At 55.5% G+C, this 24493-nt stretch overlaps 1 protein-coding gene across 2 annotated transcripts in view; it reads right to left on the reverse strand.

Annotated features, from left to right (window-relative positions):
- The window catches only part of PEPD (peptidase D), a 118707-nt gene that overhangs the window by 12705 nt on the left and 81509 nt on the right, over positions 1–24493 (reverse strand). For both annotated transcript variants that reach the window (XM_060398032.1, XM_004015144.5), the window contains 2 exons: positions 11997–12065; positions 10342–10419 (listed from right to left, as the gene is read on the reverse strand). In XM_060398032.1, the coding sequence (XP_060254015.1) occupies positions 10342–10419; positions 11997–12065 (147 nt within the window). The remainder of the gene's footprint in view (positions 1–10341; positions 10420–11996; positions 12066–24493) is intronic.

Consider the following 24493-nt stretch of genomic DNA (forward strand, 5'->3'; position numbering starts at 1 on the left):
ATCCCCAGGCCCCACCTGCCACCTGGCCTTCACACAGGCACCCTGACAGCGCCACCTCCTCCAGGGGCCATCCTGCACCCAGCACGGGCACAGCTGCAGCCCGCAGGGCAATGCTCATGGGAGCCGGACGGGACCTTGGGACAGACGCCCCTGCCTGACGGAAGGCGTGGGCTGAGGCGCGGCGCCCAGCTCTCACCGCCCCAAGGACCCCAGTGAAAACCCAGCCAACGGCTCTGCTCTAGTTCTGAGGTCCCCTTGGTCCAAGGAGCGTGGTCCTCTCCTTGCTGGGTGGTGGTCAGGGGCAGTGTGCTCTGCCAGGGCGTGGCCAGCCAAGTCCCCGACTTGGGGGCTGCCTGGCCTCCAGCATCCCTGGGTCACAGAGCAGAGACCTGGAGGCACAGAGGCAGGCAAGGAGAGTGTGGGAGGAAGGGAGAAGCGGGAGCTGGGAGCCCCTGCCAGCAGAGGCAGGGCGGCGCTGGGACAGACAGCAGGCTGCTGAGTCAGGAGGCCGGGCTGCTGGGCTGCCCTCTGGACACCCCGTGACGGGGCCCCGAGTCGCGGGGCTGGGCCGGAGTGCGGGGAGCCAGGCTCCCACACCCTCACCGCCTGGCCCTACTGTCAAGGGCAGGTGAGAATCCTGCTTCACGCACCCTCCACACGGAGATAAGATAAAATGAGGGAGGGGTTGCTGGGTCCAAGCTTGGCTCTCACCAGGGCACCCACAGAGAGGATTGGGGTGCCCAGAACGAGCAGCCTCCCTGTCCTGTCCCCTCACCAGCAGGACGCTGGACAGCGGGCCCAGAGCTGGACCATCATCGTGTCAGGGTCAAGTCATAATGCTGATGGTGACAAGACAGACTGGGGGACAACAGTTCAGCCTCAGGCCCAGGCCCCTGCCGTACCTTCGGAACTAGGGACCAGGAGACGGGAGGGGTGGAGGGGGTGGCGCTGCCGTCTCTGTGCCTGGCTCCGCCCCGTGGGGAGCAGTCTGCAGCCACTGTTAGAAAATTGGAGCCCCAGGGCAGAGCCACACTTGCCATGCAAAGAGCCTCTCAAACCCCAATTCTGAGCTTCCCTGATAGCTCAGTGGTGAAGAGTCTGCCTGCCAACGCAGGAGACACAGGTACGATCCCTGGTCTGGGAAGATCCCACATGCCTCAGAGCAGCTAAGCCCGTGCGCCGCGACTACCGAGTCTGTGCTCTAGAATCCAGGAGTCGCAACTGCCTAAGTCGGTGTGCCCTAGAGCCCGTGCTCTGAAACAAGAGAAGCCACCACAATGAGAAGTCCTCGCATAGCAACTAGAGAGTAGACCCCGCTTGTCACAACTCGAGAAAAGCCCACAAAGCAATGAAGACCCAGCGCAGCCAAAAATAAACAAAATTATTTGTTTGAAACCCTCAAATTTCAGTGGTAAACACGACAGCTCCACCTGCATTCCAGGAGCTGCCTGCCTGCCTGTCTCAGGGGACCTCCACCCCGAGCAACTGGCCCTACAGGTGGAGCCAGGGGCCGGCCACGCGGCCTGACAGCAGCAATAGGGAATCCATAGAAACAGGATTGTTTCTAAAGGAAGATCATGAATGCTCGAGATCTCAAGACACTCTGCTGAAAGTCGAAGTCCCCAGTCGGGCACTTTTTAATCTCCTGTCTTTTTCCAACGGTGGCAAAACACCATGAACAGTGTCAACAGTGCAAGAAGCACTGGATAACAACTCAGGTGATTCTCAGGTGGTGGTGGGGAGAGCCCACCAGAGCGGCAGAGGGACCTCGGATTGGGTCAAGGTCAGAGACTCTGGGGGACCCACCCTGGGGTGGGCCAGTGTGTGTGTGTGGGAGACTTGGGGCTCACTAGAGGGGACCCACCCAGCCCGGGTGTGGGAGCCAAGGATCCCAGGGTGAGAAGCCCCAGCAGACACACCCAGCATCTGCTCCCCAGGACGCTCTGATGCACCAGGGGGTTGGGGTGACAGCTGCCTGCAGGTTTACTTGTGCCCCAGGGCACATTCCCCCTCCCACCAGCTGGCCAGGAGGGTGGAGCACATCAGAACCCTAAACTGCAGGAAACCGAGGCTCTGAACACTGGCCTGGCAAAGTCTCAAGTCGGGGCCAGCAGCTCAGAGCCCAGAGACGGGCTCTCCTGTCCTCGCTCCAGCACTCGGCCTCAAGCGCCTCAGGGTTGTCCCACTTGTACCATGTGGCTGCCGCCGCTGCTGTGGGTTTGCGTCTTCTGCGGCCAGCGTGCAGGCAGGCCTGGGAGTGGAACCGCGTGGGGCCGTGGCCCAGCTTCATCCGGGGAGCAGAGCATTCTTACTTGGGGTCTTTGGAGGCAACAAAGGAAAATGGTCTGTGGTTTGTTGATTCAGAAGGACCAGGAATGGCCTGAGCAGACGGGACAGAGCCAGGGGCGTGGGGACCGATTCCTGGGGGCCACCACATCAGAAAGAGACCTGCAGCAGCAACCCCCAGGCAGAAAGTTCTATGGGGCTGTGCAGGACTCAAAGGAAAACAGAAATTAAACTATTTAAAAAGCCAGGAAGCCCGCAAGAGCACACCAAACGCTGGAGTCATCCGGAGCAGTGAAAACAGGCCCCTTCCCCGGGGCGGGCAAGACTCCTGACCAAGTTCTCAAAAACAAAAACATGGGAGGCGGGGTGAGCTCCTCGGCCAGTCTGGCTTTATTGTTCAGCTTCTAGAAACCTTCAGCTGTATTTTTTTGTTTTAAAATCATCCACTTTCTGGAGAAGGAAGTGTACACCCCGCCGGCCAGCTCCATCCTGCCCAGCGATGCTCAGGCAAGGGGTTAACGTCTATTTTTGTGCTCTCAGTTCCCTATCTTTCTCTGCCTCTTTTTTTTTTTTTTTTTTTTTTAATCTCCCTCAGAGAGTTCCTACATGTATTAGTTATTCAGATTTCAAGTCGTTTTGGAATCCAGGGATGAAAGCCATCGCTTTTATAAATCATCTCCCCCAGCTCCTCTGTGTCCACTCCGTCCGTCCTCTGAACACAGGCTGATGACGGAGAATTCGCTCATACTTTGGCTCAACAGAGAACACGAGGAGCCCTCCTCCCAGCTGCCTGGGGACACCCACCGGGGACCCTACCATCTCTGGCCGAGTGAACCCGTGTGATAATCTAAGCCATCTGGGGAGGTATTACACATCTCCAAGCAATATGCTGGTGGCTCATTCCTCACATGTGTTCATCTGGTTCTATTTCTGGCTTGGAGGAGAGGTTCTGTCTTCCGTTGGCTCCTCCTGGGCAACTTTAGGCCCGGGCTACCTGCCACCATCAGCCCACCCAGGCCCTCCTCAGGTCCCCTCCGTCCCCTCCGCCCAATGTCCCACCGCAGGCAGAAGGCCTACGAGATGGTTCGGCCTCTGATATGAGGCCTGGGAAGAGTTTCTGCGGGGAACTCTGTGGTCTTTATGGCAAGGTCACTGTGTACACAGGCTGCAGCTCTGGTTTACTCCCCAGGGCTGCGGCCTCGCGCTCAGCCACCTCTCACCCCAGACAGGCGCGGTACACATGCGCCCACACGCGTGCACTCACTCACAGATCTATGCACTGCAGCGCACCACTTCAGACCCCCGACCTGCACCCGCCCGTCGGCGTTCTGGACCAGGCTGGGGGGTTTCTGAGCTGCAGGAATCTCCTGCTTCCCCTCCAGACCTCAGCCTGAGACAGAGAGGAAGGTGAACTGGTGACTTTCCCGCTGGTGGTGGCCACACAAGGCCCACAGGCCACCCACCGGCTCCCAGCCAGACCTTCTGTGCGGTGCCGAGCCCTGGGATGAAGGCCTCCCCTTGGAGCCCTGGGGCTGACTCCCCAAGCCGACCTCTTCCCACTGCCTGCTGGGCGTCCCTGCTCCTCATCCCAGCCATGGGACAGCTGCTCCTGTGGGGCCCAGGGAAGTCATCCAGGCAGCCAGCCCCAGGAGTCCCGAGCCGAGTCGGCACATGCTGCGGGCCTCCCGTGTGGATGGAACTGCTGTCACCTTGCTGCAAAGGACGTGGGGAGATGCAGAGCCCCAGTGTGGGCCACGACCCCAGGAAGGACGCGGCCCCAGGCCCCAGGAAGGACGCGGCCCCCGGGCCCAGGAAGGACGCGGCCCCCGACCCCAGGAAGGACGCGGCCCCCGACCCCAGGAAGGACGCGGCCCCCGACCCCAGGAAGGACGCGGCCCCCGACCCCAGGAAGGACGCGGCCCCCAGGCCCATGTGTGGGCGCGACCCCGGGGCTCGCTGCAGCCACAGGCAGCAGCCTCCCCACAGCCGGGGCGGCAGTGAGTCGGTGTCACGCGCGCAGCACATGCTTCGTTCCACTTTTCGGTAAGCAGTGTCCCATGGTGTCTGCGAGCACCCCGGCTGACCGGACTGGGGCTTCCACGCTGTGGGTTGTGACGTCAACCATGTGGGATGCGGGGGCAGCGGTGTAAGCAGACAGCACGGGGCGGACCCCATGGCGAGAGCGCTTGCTTACTGCCTGGGCATATCTGCTTGTGTGGTACTGGGTTACAACGCAAAGGCTGCTTCAACCCAGATGGCAGGTTGAAGGCCACGGCCACTGGTCTGGACAGATAGCTGACCAGGGCCTGTGCCCTTCTGAGAGTGTTCTCTTGCTCCCAGGACTGGGGCATGTCCCAAAGACCATCAACTCCTCAGGATAGGGCTGGCTGGTGACTGTACAGCCCACCAGGCTCCTCTGTCCATGGGATTCTCCAGGCAAGAATACTGGAGTGGGTTGCCATTTCCTTCTCCAGAGGTGTCCTCTAAGGAGACAGCAAAGTCGGGGGAGTGGTTCCCTGGGCTGGGCTTGGAGGAAACACTTTTTCTCTAAAGCTGACCAAGGCTTCAGGCACCAAGACAAGGGAGGACTTGGGGACCCCTCACTGCGGCCCCTCACTAGCTGGGGAGGAGACCCAGGCATGACTTGTCTGCCCCCAGGAAGCAGCACACAGATGCCAGACAGATATCAGACCGAGGGGTCCCCAGGAACAGGCAAAACTGTTCCCACTCCTGCCAGAGGAGCCCCAGAAGTGCCAAGGGGACTGTTCGGGCCCTAAGTGAGCAGCAGGCACCCCAAAGCCTGTGGGGGGGGCGGCGCGGCGGATGTCTGTGATGGAGATGCAGGCTGTAGCCCCAGGCGCGGTGTGATGGAGGGGCAGGTGGTGGTGGGGGAGTTCCCCCAAGCAGTTTAAACTAATGTCTGCTAAGTTGCTTCAGTCGTGTCAGACTCTGTGCAACCCCACAGACAGCAGCCCGCCAGGCTCCCCTGTCCCTGGGATTCTCCAGGCAAGAACACTGGAGTGGGTTTCTCCAATGCAGGAAAGTGAAAAGTGAAAGTGAAGTTGCTCAGTCGTGTCCGACTCTTTGCGACCCCATGGACTGCAGCCCACCAGGCTCCTCCATCCACGGGATTTTCCAGGCAAGGGTACTGGAGTGGGTTGCCAGTGCCTTCTCCAAAACTAATGTCTAGTCCACATCAAACCTGTGGAATGATCAGGGGACTAACTGGAGAGCAGGACAGACAACCCACTTCAGTGTTCTTGCCTGGAGAATCCCACAGAGGAGCCTGGTGGGCTATACAGTCCATGGGGTCGCAAAGAGTCAGACACGTTTGAAGCGGCTTAGCATGCTGTGTGGCTGCTAAGTGGGGCTGGGACAGGCCTCTCCCCAACTAACCGGGACGGCCACCAGCTCCCAGGCCCCCGAACACAGAACACAGCCAGCAGGGACAAGCCTGGCCGGCTGGCATGTTCTGAAACAATGCTGCCCTCTTCTGGCCAGTGCTGGGAGTCCAGCTTGCCACTCACCAGCCACATCCTGCCTGCAACTGGGCAACCCAGGCCCGAGCATGCTTGACTGGGGCATCTAGCAGGTTCTGAGGGCGGCCAGCGGGCTCCCTACCCCAGGAACCAACCCCCTTCCATCTGATAAAATGGTGGGAGAGGGAGGCAGTGACAGGTGAGGAAGGGGTGTCCCAGCTGTTTTTCAAATCAGAGCCCAGTGGAGGCAGACCCTGGACCCTCCCCACCTCTGCCCCCTGGGGTGTGCCTACTGCACCCAGGGGGAGGCGGGGAGTCTAGCACAAGATAGGGTCCAAGGGTGGGTACATGGCTTCCTTGGGGACAGTGGCGCTCCCTGGCCCACGGGCAGGGCACTAGCCCTGGGTGCCTCCACCCACCCACCCACCATGGAGACTCTGGGAGGCAAAGCCCAGGCGGGTTCTGGGAGGATGGGGCAGTGCTTGAGGACTCAAGATGATGACGACCTCGGCCACAGACAAGGACGATGAGCATGGTGAGGACGATGGCCTCACCACCACAGGCTCGGGGCTGATCTAGGAAGGCTTCTGATGGCTTCAGACACGGCCCCCTGTGTGAGCTTGGGAAGGGTATTCATCAGAAGTGCACCACACTTCCGGGACCATGTTTTAGAAGGTCTGCTTGCTTTTGTCTTAAAACAAAAACAGAAAGCAACTAAAGGCTTAGGAGGGCAGTGACTTGGTGATGGGGTTCATGGTGAGCCCTGAGGGCCGCAGCAGGAAAAGGGCTCTCAGAGGCGACAGCAAAGCCCCGGGCGGCCCCACAGGAGGCTGTGCGCCTCTGAACCAGCGAACAGGGAGGCCCGTGGGGACCCGAGGCCACATCAAAGTCCAGTCATTGTCCCCCCAACACCCTCGGATCCACGCAGAGCAAGTCTGGCAGCAACCAGCTGAAATAAACAGGGGTGGGCGGGGCTGGTGTGGTACCAGGAGTGGTCCTCAAAATCCCCCTTTCAGCTCTTGGGTGATGCGTCTGACATGGAGTAAGAACCAGTGCATCTAACATACAGGCCCCGATTTCCCAGCCCAGCTCCCAGGCAGCACCTGGTATCGGAAGGGCAGAGGAGTGGAATGTAGCCCTGGCCAGCTACACGCCCCACACGGCACATGCCTCGAGGACAGTTTAGGGGCTGAAAACACAGAACAGGCAACCACGTGACCTGAGGGTTGTGTGAATAAACTGGGCTGTCTTGTGCTCTGCTGGGGCCTCTTGCCTCCAGTCTCTGTCCGGAAGCGCTGCTGGGAGGCGGGCCTCAGGGCACAGGCGTGCTGCTGGCTCTGGGAATTCTGGTGAGTAGCAGCAATCCCACCAGGGGCCCCCTGTGCAGGCTCCTTGCTCACCCTTATGATCAGTGAGTCCTCCCGGAGCTGGGTGCTCTCGCCCACAAAGACGGATGGAGAAACTGAGGCTCAGAGGGGTGATCACTCAGCTGAGGGGGAGCAGGGATTTGAACCAGGGACCTTCTGTGCTCATTACCACAAGTCTGGGGCTGGAGGGAGAGGAATGCCCTTCGGCATCCACTCCCCACCTTCTCCAGCAGAGTCTGACTGCCCTGGGTCAGCTGCTGCCCCCCAGAAAGCCCCATTCCTAAATGTTAAATATTTCTGGGGTATTTTCGCCTGACATCAAGGAACTGAGACCCAGAGCGTACCACATTGACGGGCACCTGGAGAACAGTCACGGCTGAGAGAGACACTCGGGTTCAGGAAAAATTCTACACCAGACTCATATTTTGGTTTTGTACCTTGTGATGAAGTGCTGTGACTTTTATGTTGGGATAACAGAGTGATTTATTATTTACCGAACACAGTAGGCGCTCGGCAGATCAATTTCAATAAAACAATGGATTATAAATGCCGCCAGCAATCTGGCAGTAGCAGTAATCAACAAAACATGTTGTTCTAAATGCTGCATAATAAATTGACTATAATAAACTCATAATTATTCTACTGGCTACATTTCAAAGTTAGCACTAGAAAAATAAAATCGCCCATTTGGGCTTGGCATTAACATCTGTGGGATTCTCTGGATCACTCAGGACTCTTGAGCGGCAGGCAACTTGGGTGCCACACGCTGCCCAGGAGGGTCGGGGACACAGCGTCTGGACGCATGGAGGCCTGATGCATGGTGCCCCTAGTCAGCCAGGCCCCAGTGCGCCAGGCACCCCCAGAACACAGCTGGAACAAGCCTCTCATGGGTGAGGACTCTCTCGGGACAGACAGAGAGAGAGGAGAAGCAACCACTTCCTCTGGGCTGTGTGTGCTCACAGAGAAGACAGACTCGGAGCCACATGGCCCTGGCGCAGGACCCTCCGCAGGGACAGCTGTGGCTGCTCGTGTGACCGGGGCTCTGCCTGCCTGGGGCCTGGGTTCCCACGTCCTGGCTCGGCCAGAACAGGCCGCAGAGTCAAAAGCATTAGGACATGTTCCAGGAGGCGTGAGTCCCTGAAGACACACCAGTTGGTCTCCCTTTGGGGCCACCAGTGACCCAGAGGGCAGGCCCCCCGCCCCCGCGTTTCCTTAGTCTCCAGCTGAATCAAGCTGGAGGCAGCTGACCCCCTCCCCAAATCCCTCTGGCTTTGCACCTGGACGCTCCTTGTGTCTCAGTGGCTCAGCTACAAGTGGTGGTGGCGGGGGAGGGGGAGACACCCACTTCATGGCAGCAGAGTGAGCGAATCTACATCACGAGCGGCACCTTGCGTCAGGCAGGGTCAGAACCCCATCCAGGTTGCTGCACTCCCTTGACCCCCACACCAGGAAGGGCTTTAGACTCTCCGGGGGTGGAGTGAGCAGTGAGCAGGGTTGCAGTGACCTTTGTGACCACGCTGGTGTCCCCCTCTGCCTGCTCCTGTCCCTGTCTGTGGGCTCAGGCCCCTGGGAGCATGTGTCCACCAGCACTTGTGGTCCTGACGTGTCCCCGCCACTACCCTGAGCAGGGCCAAGTGCTGCCTGCTGTCTCCACCGACAGACAGGAAACTGAGAGAGGGAACCCGGGGGCTTTGCTTCCTCGCAGAAGCCTGAGGGGGGCTGCTGCCAACAGGGTCCCGAGCCAGAACATCCCATCCAGCTACTGACCCCGGGTGAGTGGACACCGCAGCCAGTGGCGCTGGGGCGCCCTGGGGCAGGGGGCACCCTGGGCTTGGGTGGGTTTCTGAGAACACTGGGCAGTGACATCTCGGAATGGGGTGTTTCTCGGCTCACGTCCCCTGATGGCTGTGGGCAAGGGCCCCCATGCTCAGGTTCCCCAACTCCCTGCCTGAGGGAGGGTCCTGGCCAGCGTGCAGGCATGACCAGAATACCACTGTGGGGCCAAAGCCTTGCAGGGTGGCACTTGCAAACCGAGGCGGATAAGGTGTTGGTGGGAAGCGGTGGGGAGGGGCTCAGCTGCCTTAGCAGCAAGAGGGAAAGGACCAAAGGACCAGATAGGGCAAAGTGCCACCTGATGCAAAGAACTGCCTCACTGGAAAAGACCCTGAGGCTGGGAAAGACTGAAGGCGGGAGGAGAAGGGGATGACAGAGGATGAGATGGTTGGATGGCATCACCGACTCAATGGACTTGAGTTTGGGTGAACTCCGGGACTTGGTGATGGACAGGGAGGCCTGGCACATGGCAGTTCATGGGGTCGCAGAGAGACACGATTGAGCTACTGAACTGAACTGAGGTCAATGTGCACCAGCTTTCCGGCCTGCACCTGCGGGTTGGTGGCCATAGCGAGATGTCTCAAGGACAAGACAGGAGGCCCCATGGAACTTGTGGCCTCTGGGTGGCTCTCAGCCTCTGGCAGCCTGGACTGGCCCTGCCCAATGTCTGGGTGGTGGAGAGTACAGGCGGGGAATACAAGTGCCCATGAGCTGAGGACAGGGACGCTCCAGGTCAGTAGGGTGCCCACGGCCCCTGCCAAGGCCAGATGGGCCACCCAGAGTGGAGGGGTGTATGCCCGGGGGGAGCCCTACACACTGGGGGTCTGGAAGCAGAACCACTGGAGGGTTGGAGGCTGTGGGTCCTGCCCACAGCTGCTCAGTCAGGAATCCACAAGGAGCAGTGAGCACATGGGTAAGCAGTCCTGAGGGCCAAGCACCTCCTCTAGCCCCCTGAGCGAGTGGCCGCTCGTGCCAAGGAGTCAGGTTCAGTGAGGCAGGTTCAGAGGGCGGGGACTCCTTAGGGGTCTCCCTTGCTCCAAACTGAAGTGCCCACCCCCCTCAGCACCAAGCCGGAGATGCGAGCGTGGCGGGTGCTGGGCCACAGGGCAGGTCCTCCTCCGAGATGGGGCCTTACCCTCACAGCACTTGGCCCCCACTCCCCTCTCAGGGCCTCCTTGGTCCTGGAGAGGAGACGACATGGAGGACAAAGCTTTGGCAGAGACGTCTAGACCCAGAGCAGGCCCAGGGACCGTGCTGTGGCCAGCCTTCCTGGGCTGGGACCAAGGGGCCCCCATCAGCCATGCCTGGGGTTGGGCCGTGGGCCCCGCCATTCACACGCCAGCCAGGAAGGGCAGCTCGGGGCCGGCCCCACTCACCACATGTCTCCGTCCTGGATGGTCTTGTCGTTGGGGGCCCCGGCGTGTCCGTAGTGCAGCACGGCTGAGTTCTCACCACTGCGGAGCATCAGGGGCAAGTCAAGAGCCCATTCTCACCCAGCAGGCCCCGGGGGCTGGAGGCCCAACCTCCTGCCCCATGAGCAGTACCATCCACCCTGCAGCAGAGGTCTAGGGCCAGGTGGACCCGGCCCATAGCCTGAGATGGGGTGAGGGGCACAGTAGCCCTGGTGTCCTGCAGCCACAAAGCTGGCGGCCGGCCTCTGGGCTCAGGACGGGGCCACCTCAGCTGAGTGCTGCTCAGGTAGGTGCCCTTGGGGCTGAGGATGTGGGCCTGATGTGGGAGCAAGGGCCTGCAGGCCAGGGGAAGGGATCCCAGGGAAGCCGGGTGTCTTGGTGGCTGAAGGGGGAGGGGAGGTCCAGTGGGAAGGGCCGGGACTGTGTCGGGGCTGCATGGAGATTGGCCAGGCCGGGCCAGGGCCACAGCCAGCGAGCCAGTGGCTCCCCACTCGGCAGCTTCAGAGTGCTTCCCTAATGAGCGATACCTTTAAGAAAAAAGGACTTTTAAGTCTGTCCAAAGGAAAAAAAAAAACCCAACCACCTGGGTATAATATTTAAGGCCCCGTTCAGGAGTCTCAGGAATCATAAAAGTAGAAATAATGATTTTTCTCTCTATCCACCAGAGAAGAACATTTCCAAGGACTGAGATGTTCACATGTATTATTCATGTGCCAAGGACGTGCACGCCAGCAGAGCTGCCGGCTCCATCCTGGCTGGGCAGAGGCCTGACCCTCTGACCCAAGGAGAGAACACAGGGAGATGAGATGGGGTGAGCCTGGGGGACTGGGGGCCCCCACAGTCAGGACGTGTCCCTCAAAGACACACAGGCCCGCATGCTCACGGCTATGACCTGCCCCATACACATGATCACTTCTATGTTGGGCCTGCAAGCACACCAGTCAAGTGCAGGTCACACACACACACACACACACACAAACACACACACACAGAACCCCCTACCCCCAGCCACATGTCACGCATAAACACACCTACAGTAACAGCCCCCATGGCAGAGCCCCAGACCCAACCACGGCTGTGCTGTTCCCACACAGCCACACACTCACGCACAACCACACACTCACGCACAACCACACACACACACACACACGCACACACAGCCACAGCCACACACACACACACACACACACACACACACGCATGCACACAAAGCCACACACACACAACCACAGTCTCCTGCCCTGACATAGCTCCCTCCACACACCCTGCACACAGAAGCCATCACAGTCTGAGGTCATGGCCTGGTCCCCACATGCTGAGAGCTGCCAGTGTGGAGGGGGCAAGGAAGGCCAGCCCCAGGAGGAGCCGCCAGCAGGAGATGGGATGGGAGGGCAAGGCAGTGGTGGGTTGGCTTCCCTCTGCACCCTGAACTGCCCAGGGCAGGCAGGAAGCAACCTCCACTCCCAGAGCCTTAGGAGCGGGGAGTGACTCCCAGGCTTATGAGGTGCCATGGGCAAGGGAGCAAACAGGTGCATCTAAGCTGGAGGATGGTGGGGTCCCCTCCCCCTCCCCGAACCCCCTCCCTCCATCATCCCCATGTGGCCCAGGTGGCCACTTACCTGCCGCAGATGCAGGTGTAGGAGCTATGGCGCATGCCGCCCCGGGAGTAGCAGTAGTGCTCGAAGAGGCTGCAGGTGAAGGAAGATGGGTCAGAGTGGGGTCATCGGAGTACGTGCACCCCCCACCCCCGTGCAAATCCTCAGCCCAGGCCTTGCTTGGCCACGCCCACAGGAAGGCCTGAGCTCCCCAGCGTGAGTCAGTGGCTAGCAGCCTGGAGGCCACGGGCCACTGAAGCACAGAGGCCAGCACAGAGAGGGAGCAAGGCTGGGGGAGCCGGCCACTTCCAGTGCCAGCCTTTCAGGCCCACTGGGAGGATAGGTCTGCTCCTGCGGGGAGATGGGCTGGGGTGGGCATGTCCCTGCCCCCACCAGGAGGGGCTGGGTGCACAGCCAGGGAGGGATGAGAGCTCTCTGGGTCCCAGCGCAGGAGCTGCCCGGGACCCCGAGCCTGACCCTGGGGAGGGGTGTGGAGGAAGGAGAACAGGGGCTGCTGGGCTCTGGCCTGGGGGCTGGGGCTGGGAGGCAGGTCGGTGTGTAGATGAGCAGGGCTGGGTGGGCTCCAGGGAGGGGAAGAGAGGCAGAGTCTGGGGGCAGGCGCCGACCAGTTGGTCCCCTAGACAAGCTCCCTCCCTGAGCTGGGGAGGCCAGGAGCAAGGTCTGGAGGGAAGATGAGAGCCCAGAGCAGGTTGCTGGCAACTGGGAGCCTACCTCTAGGCTGCGCCCAGACACACTCAGAGCCAGTGGAGGCCTCCGGGAGCTCGGCTGTCAGCAGAGCCCAGCAAGCATAGGAGTGGAGGGTGAGGGAGGTCAGAGGATGAGCCAGGCTCACCCTGTCCCCCTGGGGCAGATACTGGGGGTGACTGGTGGACCAGACTCGCCACATCAACAAACGTGAGCAGTGTTTGAAACCCTTGGGAGACCGTGCTGCAGAGGCCAGGCCCCTGCCCCTTCCCCCTCACCACACACCCCAGGACCTGATCGGGTGAGAAATTGTCTGGGCAGGGGCCTCAGTGTGCCAAGGGCCCCGCCTCTGCAGAACCCAGCTGGGGAAGAGGGTGACACTGGGGGGCTGCCCTCGCCCCCTCCCTGAGGCCTCGCCAGAGCTTGGGCCCAGCCTTCTGGATGGCCCCAGTTGAGAAGCAGGTCCAGGCGGACCCCACCCCACCCACTGACCACCAGTGCGGGGGAGATCGACCACAGGGCTGTGCTCAGAGCCCCAAGGCCGCCTGTGGGCACGCTAAGTGGCAGTTCTGCCCTGCATGTTCTGGGCCTGTTTAAGAGAATGTCTGTATGGAGGAGTCTAATCTTCAGGCACTGTAAACACAAATTATGTGTAATTGTTATGATTGGGTATAAAATAGTTGTTATGCAGGAAGGGTTCTGCTCTATTCAGTCAGCTTTCAGACTTGCTTTACAAATCTCACAGGATAATTGGGTATCTGCAAGTGAAATATTTCCTCAACACAAAAGAATCCAGGAACTGCCAGGGAGGTGAGGAAAGCCGTGTGAGGTACCAGCCGCCCCCGCAGTCATGGTGGGAGCGCCCAGGCGGCTGCCGCCAACCTCAGCCTTGGTTACCGAAGCCACAGGACAGCTGGGCCAAGCCTGGGACCCACGGCGGCTCCACACGGCCTGCCAAGATGCTGGGGCCTCAGACACCGGGACTCCGTGCAGCTGCCCCCCAGAGACTGGGGGATGCTGACCGGCCATGGAGCCGCACGGTTCCCTGAGCCTTGGGGGACAAGGCCCTGCCCAGACAGAAGCAGGTCAGGGGGCAGCAGCTGCTCTCCGGGTGATGGGGACAGACGGGGGCAGGCAGAAGGGCGGCAGATGAACAAACCGAACCTGGTAGAGCAGCCTGGGAGGATGGGGTGGCACTGGCTCCCACCTGCTCCCATTTTCAGCAGCGGGCACTGTCCTGCCCTGTAATCTACCCGATAGAAACAGCCTTCATCGCATGCTTGGGCTCCCGCTAAAGTAAAGAAGCCTTTTAGAGTAAATGCATGGCTCACGGAAGTGCCAGACTAAGGAGCAGCCGACCAAGTTTTCATCTGCTAACTGCAGCCGGGGTTGCCTCTGCCAGTCACACGATCCCACGCCTGCAAGAAGAGCTGCAAACACAAATGCTGGAAATCCAGTCTCCTGCAAAAGGGCTCCAGTCCTTCACACTGGACTTCAGCACCTGATCTAGTTCCAGATGAACTTGTCTGAAGCGACACAAGAACCACCCCAAGCTCTGGGAGCACAACAGATACAATGGGCCCTACTTTTGCTCACACCCCTTAGGGACCCCTCTCCCCAGGACCTCGGCCCTGGGCTGTGGACACGCAAAGGTGCCCACATTCTGGGGCACTGTGGCCCAGGGCCTGAGTCTTAACAATTTTCTGATTTTCAAGGGGTAGGGGTGTGAGGATGCTCCAAACTGGGGCTACAGGCTCGACGTGAGGCTCCTGAATGGCCCGGTCAGAGCTTGGCGGGAACGGGTCTGGAGGACGGATTGCAGCAACAGCAGAGCCACCTTGGTCCCCACGGATGGCTCCCAGACCAGGCGGCAATGGGAGGACGCTCCGTAAAGACCCACTGGATCTTTACAGAAAAGATGGCAAACTGTGAGCCGAAGAGGGGCCAGCTGCCGAGGAACTGGAGGGGCCGACTGCTGATGATACACGTCCACGGCTGAATTCAGCTGTGAGCTACCACTGAGCCCCTCCGGAGCCACGATGAGATGAAGGCAGAGTCCGCAGCCAGAAACCCTCCAACCCGCAACCTGCAGAGCTGAAGATTAAATGTGATGAGCAGAGCCATGTCCACAGGACAAGCAGGGAGGTGAGGCCAGAAGAGGAAGCTGCCAGTCTTGCGAGCTTGGAGGGCTTGGCATTCGTTGCCACATGGGGACAGCGAGGAGACCTCAGGCCACCAGAGCTCAGGGCCAGAACTGAGCTCTCCCCTGACATAACGCTGGGGGCGGGGCAAGGACGCACCCTCTGCGAAAGGATGGATTTGGAGAAAATTCACCAGCATCACAGAAGCGTTCCTGGGCTCTGGGGGAAAAACAGTGAAGGTTTCCTCAGAACTCACAGCGTAGGTCTGTCCTCCACAGGGTTCAAGTTCAAAAGTGAAGGACGTGCATGATTTTGGAAACCCTGAAGCCACGAAATCAACAAAAAACTTAGTCCCTGACCAGTGACACCTGGAGCCAAATGGACAAAGCCAAACTGGTTGGCCGCACCTCTACCCAGGCAGGAGAGCACACATGTATGGACATGCGTGTACATACATGTAAATACATGTACCCACACATATACTCACACACAGGTACATGTACACAGTGTACACGCTGAAGAGGAACTCGGGATCTGAACAGTCCACAGGAGCCGTCAGACACTGCAAGCAGCAGGCTGAGAAGCAGCCGCCCCAAACTTCCAATAAGAGAGCAAACAGCAGGCTAAGACCTCCCCTGGCACCGACGCAGCACCACCAGGGACAGAGGACAAGCCCTGACCAGGCTGGGGCCGCTGCTACCTTCCCACCACGACCCGGCACAGGCCCGGCCGGCGAGAAAGACCCAGTAGCCTCCTGTAGCCTTCGGTGTTTACGACCATCCTTCGGGGGGAGGAGAGGATTTCCGACTTTGCCGATGAGGAAAACTGCGGGTCAGCGTGGTGGCATGCTGGGGTCCGAGAACCTCTTGAAGGAGTGCTGTGAGCCTGGAGTCCATGCAGGGCTTCTGACCCCGATGCCTTTAAACCTCAGGTCTGTCAGTGATAGGGGCGCTAGGACAGCAGCTGCCCGGGCGGGGCAAGGCCCTCTGCTTCGCAGACACCAGTGGTGGGTGACGCTGTGCTGGGCCTTCCAGGGCTCTGGACGCGTCTGTGCAGGGAGCCCAGATGGAGTGGGAACGGGTCTGCCAGGACACACGGCCCACCAACCCCAGGGACAGCGCCTGAGGCCGGCCAGTGGGAAGCAGGAGCTGGCGCTCTGGAAGAGGCCCCTGGGGTGCGGAGACCTTGGAAGAGGAGAACCCGCCGACTAGAGGCAAGGGCGGTTGCAAAGATGGCTGTGGTCAGGGCAGGAAGAAGGGCCGCATCAGGGAGAGGCCACTCTGTCTCCTCCGGAGAGAGTGGCCTTATCAAGGTGCGAGATAATTAGCATTTTAATTGGGTAACTGGGAGTTCTGAATTGCCTATCTTGTATGAGGCGTGACTGAAGACATAACATGACATTCGATTAACAAATATTCCCTTTTATTCTTGACACGCTCGATTAGTTGGAGTTTCTGAGTTCCTTGACATCAATTCCTGGATAACGCACTATATCCTCTCAGCTGTCAAAGCCCTGGCTGCCTCAGACTGCTAATCATCAACCTATATATAGAGTTGGCATACACATATATGTGATTTTAGACATTTTCTACACAAAAGAAAAAAAGAATGACAATCGCCCATAATCTTCTTCCTCCAAAATCATCTCTATCACATATTCTTTTTTCTATCACATATTTTGTTGAACATTTTTTCAGACACTTTTAAACACAGAAACATAGATTTTTAAAATAAAAATTAACTTCCACCTGCAGTGGAGCAGACCCCAGTTCAATTCCTTGGGCGGGAAGATCTGCTGGAGAAGGGATAGGCTACCCACTCCAGTATTGTAGGGCTTCTTCCCTTGTGGCTCAGATGATAAAGAATCTGCCTGCAATGTGGGAGACCAGGGTTTGATCCCTGGGTTGTAAAGATCCCCTGGAGAAGGGAAAGGCTATCCACTACAGTATTCTGGCCTGGAGAATTCCATGGACTGTATAGTCCATGGGGTTGCAAAGAGTCGGACACGACTGAGTGACTTTCACTTTCAAACTTTTAAAAAAAAGCCACCTTTTGACTGAAGTCTGACACACACAGAGAAAAGGACAATCATAAGGGCTGGGCACAATGGCCAGTCACAAAGCGAGCATCACTGTGCCCAGCACCCAGAGGGCCTGCCCCGTCAGTCTTCACACCCATGGGAAGCCTGACTTCCAAGACTGTGGGTTAGCTTCTCCTGTTTCTGAACTTGATGTAAATGGAATCAACAACAAGACCTCTGAGTCTGGCCTCCCCGGCTGCTCCACGTCACACGGGTGAAGCGACCCTCAGCAATGAGTCACAACGAGTCACGGCCACTTGCTCCTTCTCCTCGAGGGCAGTGTTCCGCCGGGTGAATGTGCCCCACTCTGTTGTTGGGCATTCCTGTTGCTTCCAGATCATGGCCATCGTGAATAGTGCTGCTGAGGACATTCTCATGCGCCCTTTTGGGGCACATGCATGCATCCCCGTCAAGCACATAGCCAGGAGTAGAAATGCTGTGTGTTGCTGGATGCTGTGCAGGTCCAGTTTGAGTAGATAAAGCCAGTCTTTCCAGGCAGCTGGATCCGTGTGTTCACTGGTCTTTTCCACTTCATACCCGTGCATGGAGCCCAACCAACCTGAAGAGGATCCCAATGGCCCCACTCAGGCCAGGATGAGGGCTGCAGTGTCGTTCCCGGTCAACAGATACACGTCTACGCGACTGTCTCCGTGACAAGAACCTGACACTTCCCCCAGGGCTCGCCCCTGGTGCACCTTCTCTTGCCTGGTCCACGGTGACAGTGGTGGAGCTGGAGCCCCTGCTTCAGCCCTCACCCCCGGAGTGTGTCCCTTTAACAATATAAATGGGCTCGCAGGACTCCTGTGATCAGACCCCACCTTCCCGGGAGCAATCCACTGCCCTTTCGTTCCTGGGTCTCATTCTCAGTATGCCTCCTTGCTACTCATGGGACCACCAGCCAAGCTCCCACCGCAGGACCACCAGCTGAGCCCTGTTTTTCCTGCCTGGAACATCTGGCCCAGAGGGCTACAGCTTGCTGTCTCTCCTTTAGGCTTCTTCACGTCTCCTCCTCAAGGACACCTGTCCTGAGCTCCCTGGGGAAAGAACACTCCTTCACCAGTATCCAGTCCTTCATCCATCTAGGCATCCCTCCATCCTCTCTCGCCTCCTGCTAGGCCAGCTTTTGTCTGTTCTGTTCACTGTAGAACCCCCAGAGCCTGGAACAGTGCCTGGAACACAGGAGATTTTCAGTATAGCTGTTGAATGACTGAATAAGTAAGTGGCTGTGTGAGCAGGACCACAGCCTATAATTTACTTAACTCACTTCACGCTGTTAGATATCTAGGTTACTTCCACCTCCGTGTTATGATGGATACCCGTGCCCATATGCCTTTTTACTATCTTCGGGCTAAATTCCTAGAATTCCTGATCATATGCACAGTAGTTTTGATCTTAGGGAATGTTCTGCCAAACGGGCCCCAGAAAGCTCACAAGGATTTCCAGGGTCCTGAGCCGTGTACCATGGGGCCTATCGGCCACTGGACTGAGAGTCTGGCAGGCAAAACAAACAGGATTTCGCTGTCTCATTAGCTGGCAAGTTTGAGCATGTTTACATGCTTATTTACTCATATTTATTCCTTCCATTCATTTAGAAAACTGAATGTTGGGCTTCCCTGGCGGCTGGCTCAAGGGTAAAGAATCCACCTGCCAATGCAGGAGTCATGGGTTTGATTCCTGGTTTAGGAAGATCCCACAGGCCACAGGGCAACTAAGCCCGTGTGCCACAACTACTGAGCCTGTGCTCTAGTGACCAGAAGCTGGAACTGCTGAGCCCATAGGCTACAACTACTGAGGCCCATGCACCTAGGGCCTGTGCTCACAACAAGAAAAGCCACTGCAATGAGAAGCTCGTGCATCCCAGCTAGAGGGTAGCCCCCACTTGCCGCGACTAGAGAAAAGGCCGTGCAGCAACAAAGACCCAGCCACAGCCAATCAATAAATAAATTATTGTAAAATAAAATTATTTTAAAAAATAAAAAAAGAAAACTGAATGTTCACCTTTTCCTTACTGACCTTCAAGGGATTTACATATGAAGATTTGCACCATCATCTATGTGGCAAGGGGCTGGCCTGTTCTGACCCTCTCCAGCACCTTCTTTGTCAGGGAGAATACGGTGCCTGGGGCAGGACATGACTGATTCCCAGGATGGTGACAACACACAGGAGGAAGAAACCCTGGATCCCCACACCACATGGCTCAAGTGGGATAGTCCAGATCTATAAATCCAGTAGCCCTCATTGTCAACAAAAGAGCCCGAAATGCAGTACTTGGGTGCAATCTCAAAAATGACAGAATGATCTCTGTTCATTTCCAAGGCAAACCATTCAATATCACAGTAACCCAAGTCTATGCCAAATACCAAAGAAGCTGAAGTTGAAGTTGGTCCTATGATGACCTACAAGACTATCTAGAACTAACATCATAAAAAGATGTCCTTTTCATCAAAGGGGACAGTAACGCCAAAGTAGGAAGTCAAGAGACGCCTGGAGTGACAGGCAACTTTGGCCTTGGAGTACAAAATGAAGCAGGGTAAAGGCTAACAGAGTTTTGCCAAGAGAACGCACTGGTCATAGCAAACACCCTCTTCCAGCAACACAAGAGATGACGCTATTGGACATCACGAGATGGTCAATACCAAAATCAGATTGATTATATTCTTTCCAATCGAAGATGGAGAAGCTCTACAAAAGCAAGATTGGGAGCTGACTGTGGTTCAGATCATGAACTCCTTATTGCAAAATTCAGACTTATATTGAAGAAAGTAAGGAAAACCACTAGACAATTCATGTATGAGGTAAATCAAATCTCTTACAATTATACAGTGGAAATGGCAAATAGGTTCAAGGGATTAGATCTGGTAGAGTGTCTGAAGAACTATGGACGGAGGTTCGTGACATTGTACAGGAGGCAGTGATCAAGACCATCTCGAAGAAAAAGAAATGCAAAAGGCAAAATGGTTGACTGAGGAGGCCTTACAAATAGCTGTGCAAAGAAGAGAAGCAAAAGGCAAAGGAGAAAAGGAGAGATATACCAAACTGAATGCAGAGTTCCAAAGAACAGCAAAGAGAGATAAGAAAGCCCTCCTCAGTGATCAATGCAAAAAATATAGGAAAACAATAGAATGGAAAAGATTAGAGATCTTTTCAAGAAAATCAGAGATAACAAGGAAACATTTCATGGAAATATGGGCACAATAAAGGACAGAAACAGTTTGGACCTAACAGAAGCAGAAGATATTAGAGGTGGCAAGAAAACACAGAAGAACTATACAAAACAGACCTTCATGACCTAGAAAACCACAATGGTGTGATCACCCACCTAGAGCCAGACATCCTGGAATATGAAGTCAGGTGAGCCTTAGGAAGCATCACTATGAACAAAGCTAGTCGAGGTGATGGAATTCCAGCTGAGCTACTTCAGATCCTAAAAGATGATCCTACTAAAGTGTTGCACTCAATATGCCAGCAAATTTGGAAAACTCAGCAATGGCTACAGGACTAGAAAAGGTCAGTTTTCATTTCAATCCCAAAGAAAGGCAATGCCAAAGAATGCTCAACCTACCCCTCAATTGCATTCATCTCACACCCTAGCAAATGCTCAAAATTCTCCAAGCTAGGCTTCAACAGTACATGAACCAAGAACTTCCAGATGTTCAAGCTGGATTTGGAAAAGCCAGAGGAACCAGAGATCAAATTGCCAACATCTGTTGGATCATAGAGAAAGCAAGAGAGTTACAGAAAAACATCTGCTTTATTGATTCTGCCAAAGCCTTTGACTGTGTGGATTGCAACAAACTGGAAAATTCCTAAAGAGATGAGAATATCAGAACACCTTATCTGCCTCCTGAAAAACCTGTATGTATGCAGGCCAAGAAGCAACAGTTAGGACTGGACACGGAACAATGGAGTGGTTCCAAATTGGGAAAGGAGTACGTCAAGGCTGTATATTGTCACCCTGCTTATTTAACTTCCATGCAGAGTACCTAATATAAAATGCCAGGCTGGATGAAGCATAAGCTGGAATCACGACTGCCGGGAGAAACAGCAATAGCCTCAGATATGCAGATGACACCACCCCGATGGCAGAAAATGAAGAGGAACTAAAGAGCCTCTTAATGAAAGTGAAAGAGGAGAGTGAAAAAGCTGGCCTAAAACTCAACATTCAAAAAACAAAGATCATGGCGTCAGGTCCCATCACTTCATAGCAAATAGATGGGGAAACAGTGGAAACAGTGACAGACTTTATTTTGGGGGGCTCCAAAATCACTGCAGACGATGACGGCTGCCGTGAAATTAAAAGACACTTGCTCCTTGGAAGAAAAGCTATGACAAACCTAGATAGCACATTAAAAAGCAGAGACATTACTTTGCCAACAGAGGTTCATCTAGTCAAAGCTACAGTTTTTCCAGTAGTCACATATGGATGTGAGAGTTGGACCATAAAAAAAGCTGACTGCCGAAGAATTGATGCTTTTGAACTGTGATGTTGGAGAAGACTCTTGAGAGTCTCTTGGACTGCAAGGAGATTAAACCAGTCAATCCTAAAGGAAATCAGTCCTGAATATTCATTGAAAGGACTGATGCTGAAGCTGAAGCTCCAATACTTTGGCAACCTGAGGTGAAGAACTGACTCATTGGCAAAGACCCTGATTCTGGGAAAGGCTGAAGGCAGGAGGAGAAGGGGACGACAGAGGATGAGATGGTTGGGTGGCACCACTGACTCAATGGACATGAGTTCGAGCAAGTTCTGAGAGTTGGTGATGGACAGAGAAGCCTGGCGTGCTGCAGTGCATGGGGTTGTAAAGAGTTGGACACAACTGAGCGACTGAACTGAACTGAACTTGGGGCTGGCACTCTTGAGCAAGTGAGAGGCCCCAGCTCTGGAAGGCCTTGGAAGAGCCCTATAAACACAGGCACAATCTGCTAACTGTTCTCTGCCTTCCTCAGAGATCAACAGGGTCTGTTCTCATCTGACCCAATCTCACTAGTTTTTCCCCATGTCAGCAAGAATATCTTTCTTGGCCCCAAACCAAAAACTTCCCCTTTAAAAATGCACCAGGCCGCCCCAGGAATCAGGCAGGGAGGCTCAAATTGCATGACCGGAAGAGGTGGAGAGACAGGATCCTTGTTCACCAGGATCTAGAGGCTATTTTCCCTCTAAGGGAGACCAGCAACCCCTCCTCTGCTCCCCAGAAAGGCGCAAGGCAGGGCCGGCCTTACACAGAGAGGGAGGGAAAGGATTTTCTTTCATCTGGTGTTTCCCAAAGCATGACAAGGGTCCATGAGATGACACTATGGGATGGGGTACACCAATAAACACGTTTTGCCCTAGGTTTTTATTTTAAAGTCACCTTCTACTTATGGCAAATTACACTGATAGGAATACAAAGCATTCTTTTAAAGTATATTTCAAGAAAGAAGTCAGTCAACTATTAAGCAAATAATATAAGAACTGGGCAGAAGTTTTCTGAGGAAAAGCCTGTTTTTAGTTCTGGGTGGGAGGACGCCATCCAGATGCTCCCCGTTCCCAGGTGTCCCCCAAATCTGCCAGTCTTTGGAAAATAGCTAGTGGGATGGACTCCAACAGAACCCAGGCTCTCACCCATGCCCCCACCTGCTCCTGTGCCTCGCTCAGCAGCCTGGACACCAGGTCACTGTGGACCCCGTGGACAAAGGCCAAAGGACAAATGGGCCCTCTGTCCTTAGCACTGGGAGTACTGAGGGGGCTCAGGGAACAAAGCCACCTCCAGCAAACTTGACTGCCAAGGGCCTCAGACAAGCAGATGCCAAGCTCTTATCACAGTGCTCTGCTCCCGATCACGTGCAGGCTAGTGAGAACTTCCCTTCAGCCCAGGATCCTGGCTAGAGCCTTGCTTTCCACGTTCCTTTATTTGACAGCTCCTCATCAGGCCGGATCATTGACGGAGCCTGGTCAGGGCAATGACTGCCTCTCGACGTGTCCACTCAGGACCACGGTTGCATGACATCTCACATGCCACCTGGAGGTATACTCCACCCTGTGGTATCTCTGGGGCACCTTTATTTGCCACAACTGTCCCTATCCCATGAGCTCTCCTCCCATCCCCAGTGGAAAACACAAAACCTGGAATCTTCCACCAAAAAGGTGTTTCCTAAATACAAACCCCACAGGAGACAAGGGTCCTGGGTTCCACCCAGTGCAGTTGGGACAGCATGCCTATAGCAAGTCCTTCTTCCTGAATCCCTCTGGGCTCTGCTTTCTGAATCCCTCTAGGGTGCTACAGAGCCCACTGCCACTTTATTTCCAAACATCAAATTTCTTTTTCAGCCTTACAATCTTAAAATATATCATAAGTGTCATTTCAAATAGAAGTTTCTCTGGAAAGCACCATTTTATGCCAATGCCTTTCTCATGTCAAGCGCTGGCTCCCTCTCCCACTCCCAGGCTCCCAGGAAGCACAGAGCCCAGCTTAAAGTCAAAAGAACCAGGAAGGGAGGCCCGGACACTGGCAGGACCCAGGCAGACCCTTGGGAGAAACAGCCCTTCCCAACCTGTGTGTGGCTGTGTTCTGGGGGACCAGCATACTGACTATATCCCCTTCATGCATCACAGACTTGTCCTGGGCAAGGGGGTGCGTGACTCAATGAAGTTATGAGCCATGCCATGCAGGGCCACCCAAGACAGACAGGTCCCAGTGAGGAGTTCTGACAAATCACGGTCCCCTGGAGGAGGGAACGGTAAACTACTCCAGTATTTTTGCCACGAGACCCCATGAGTCATGTGAAAAGGCAGTAAGATGTGACACTGGAAGATGCATCCCCCAGGTCGGAAGGTGTCAAGTGTGCGACTGGGGAAGAGCAGAGGGAAGCTACTAACAGCTTCAAAAAGAATGAAGCAGCAGAAATGATGCTCAGCTGTGGATGCGTCTGGTGCTGAAAGTAAACTCTGATGCTGTAAAGAACATGCTGCATAGGAACCTGGAATGTTAGGTCCATGAATCAAGGCAAATAAGTTGTGTCAAACAGGAGATGGCAAGATGGAACATGGACACGACCATCCAGAAGATGGAGAAGCTCTATACAATCAGCAAAAATTAGACCTAGAGCTGACTGTGGCTCAGATCGTGAGCTACCTATTGCAAAATTCAGGCTTGAATTGAAGAAAGTAGGGAAAACCACTAGGCTGTTCAGGTATGACCTAAATCAATCCCTTGTGATTATACAGTGGAGGTGACAAATAGATTGGAGAGATTAGATCTGGTAGAGAGTGCGTGAAGAACTATGGATGGAGGTTCGTAACATTGTACAAGAGACAGTGACCAAACTATCCCAAAGAGAAAGAAATGCAAGAAGGCAAAGTGGTTATCTGAGAAGGCTTTACAAATAGCTGAGGAAAGAAGAGAAGCAGAAGACAAGAGGGAAAGGGATAGATATACCCAACTGAATGCAGAGTTCCAGAGAATAACAAGGAGAGATAAGAAAGCTTTCTTAAATGAACAATGCAAAGAAATAGAGAAAAACAACAGAATGGGGAAGACTAGAGATCTCTTCAAGAAAATTGGAGATTTAAAGGAAACATTCCACGGCAGAATGGGAACAGTGAAGGAAATGGTAAC

The sequence above is a fragment of the Ovis aries genome, chromosome 14, assembly GCF_016772045.2.
Source record: "Ovis aries strain OAR_USU_Benz2616 breed Rambouillet chromosome 14, ARS-UI_Ramb_v3.0, whole genome shotgun sequence".
NCBI classification, from domain to species: domain Eukaryota; kingdom Metazoa; phylum Chordata; class Mammalia; order Artiodactyla; family Bovidae; genus Ovis; species Ovis aries.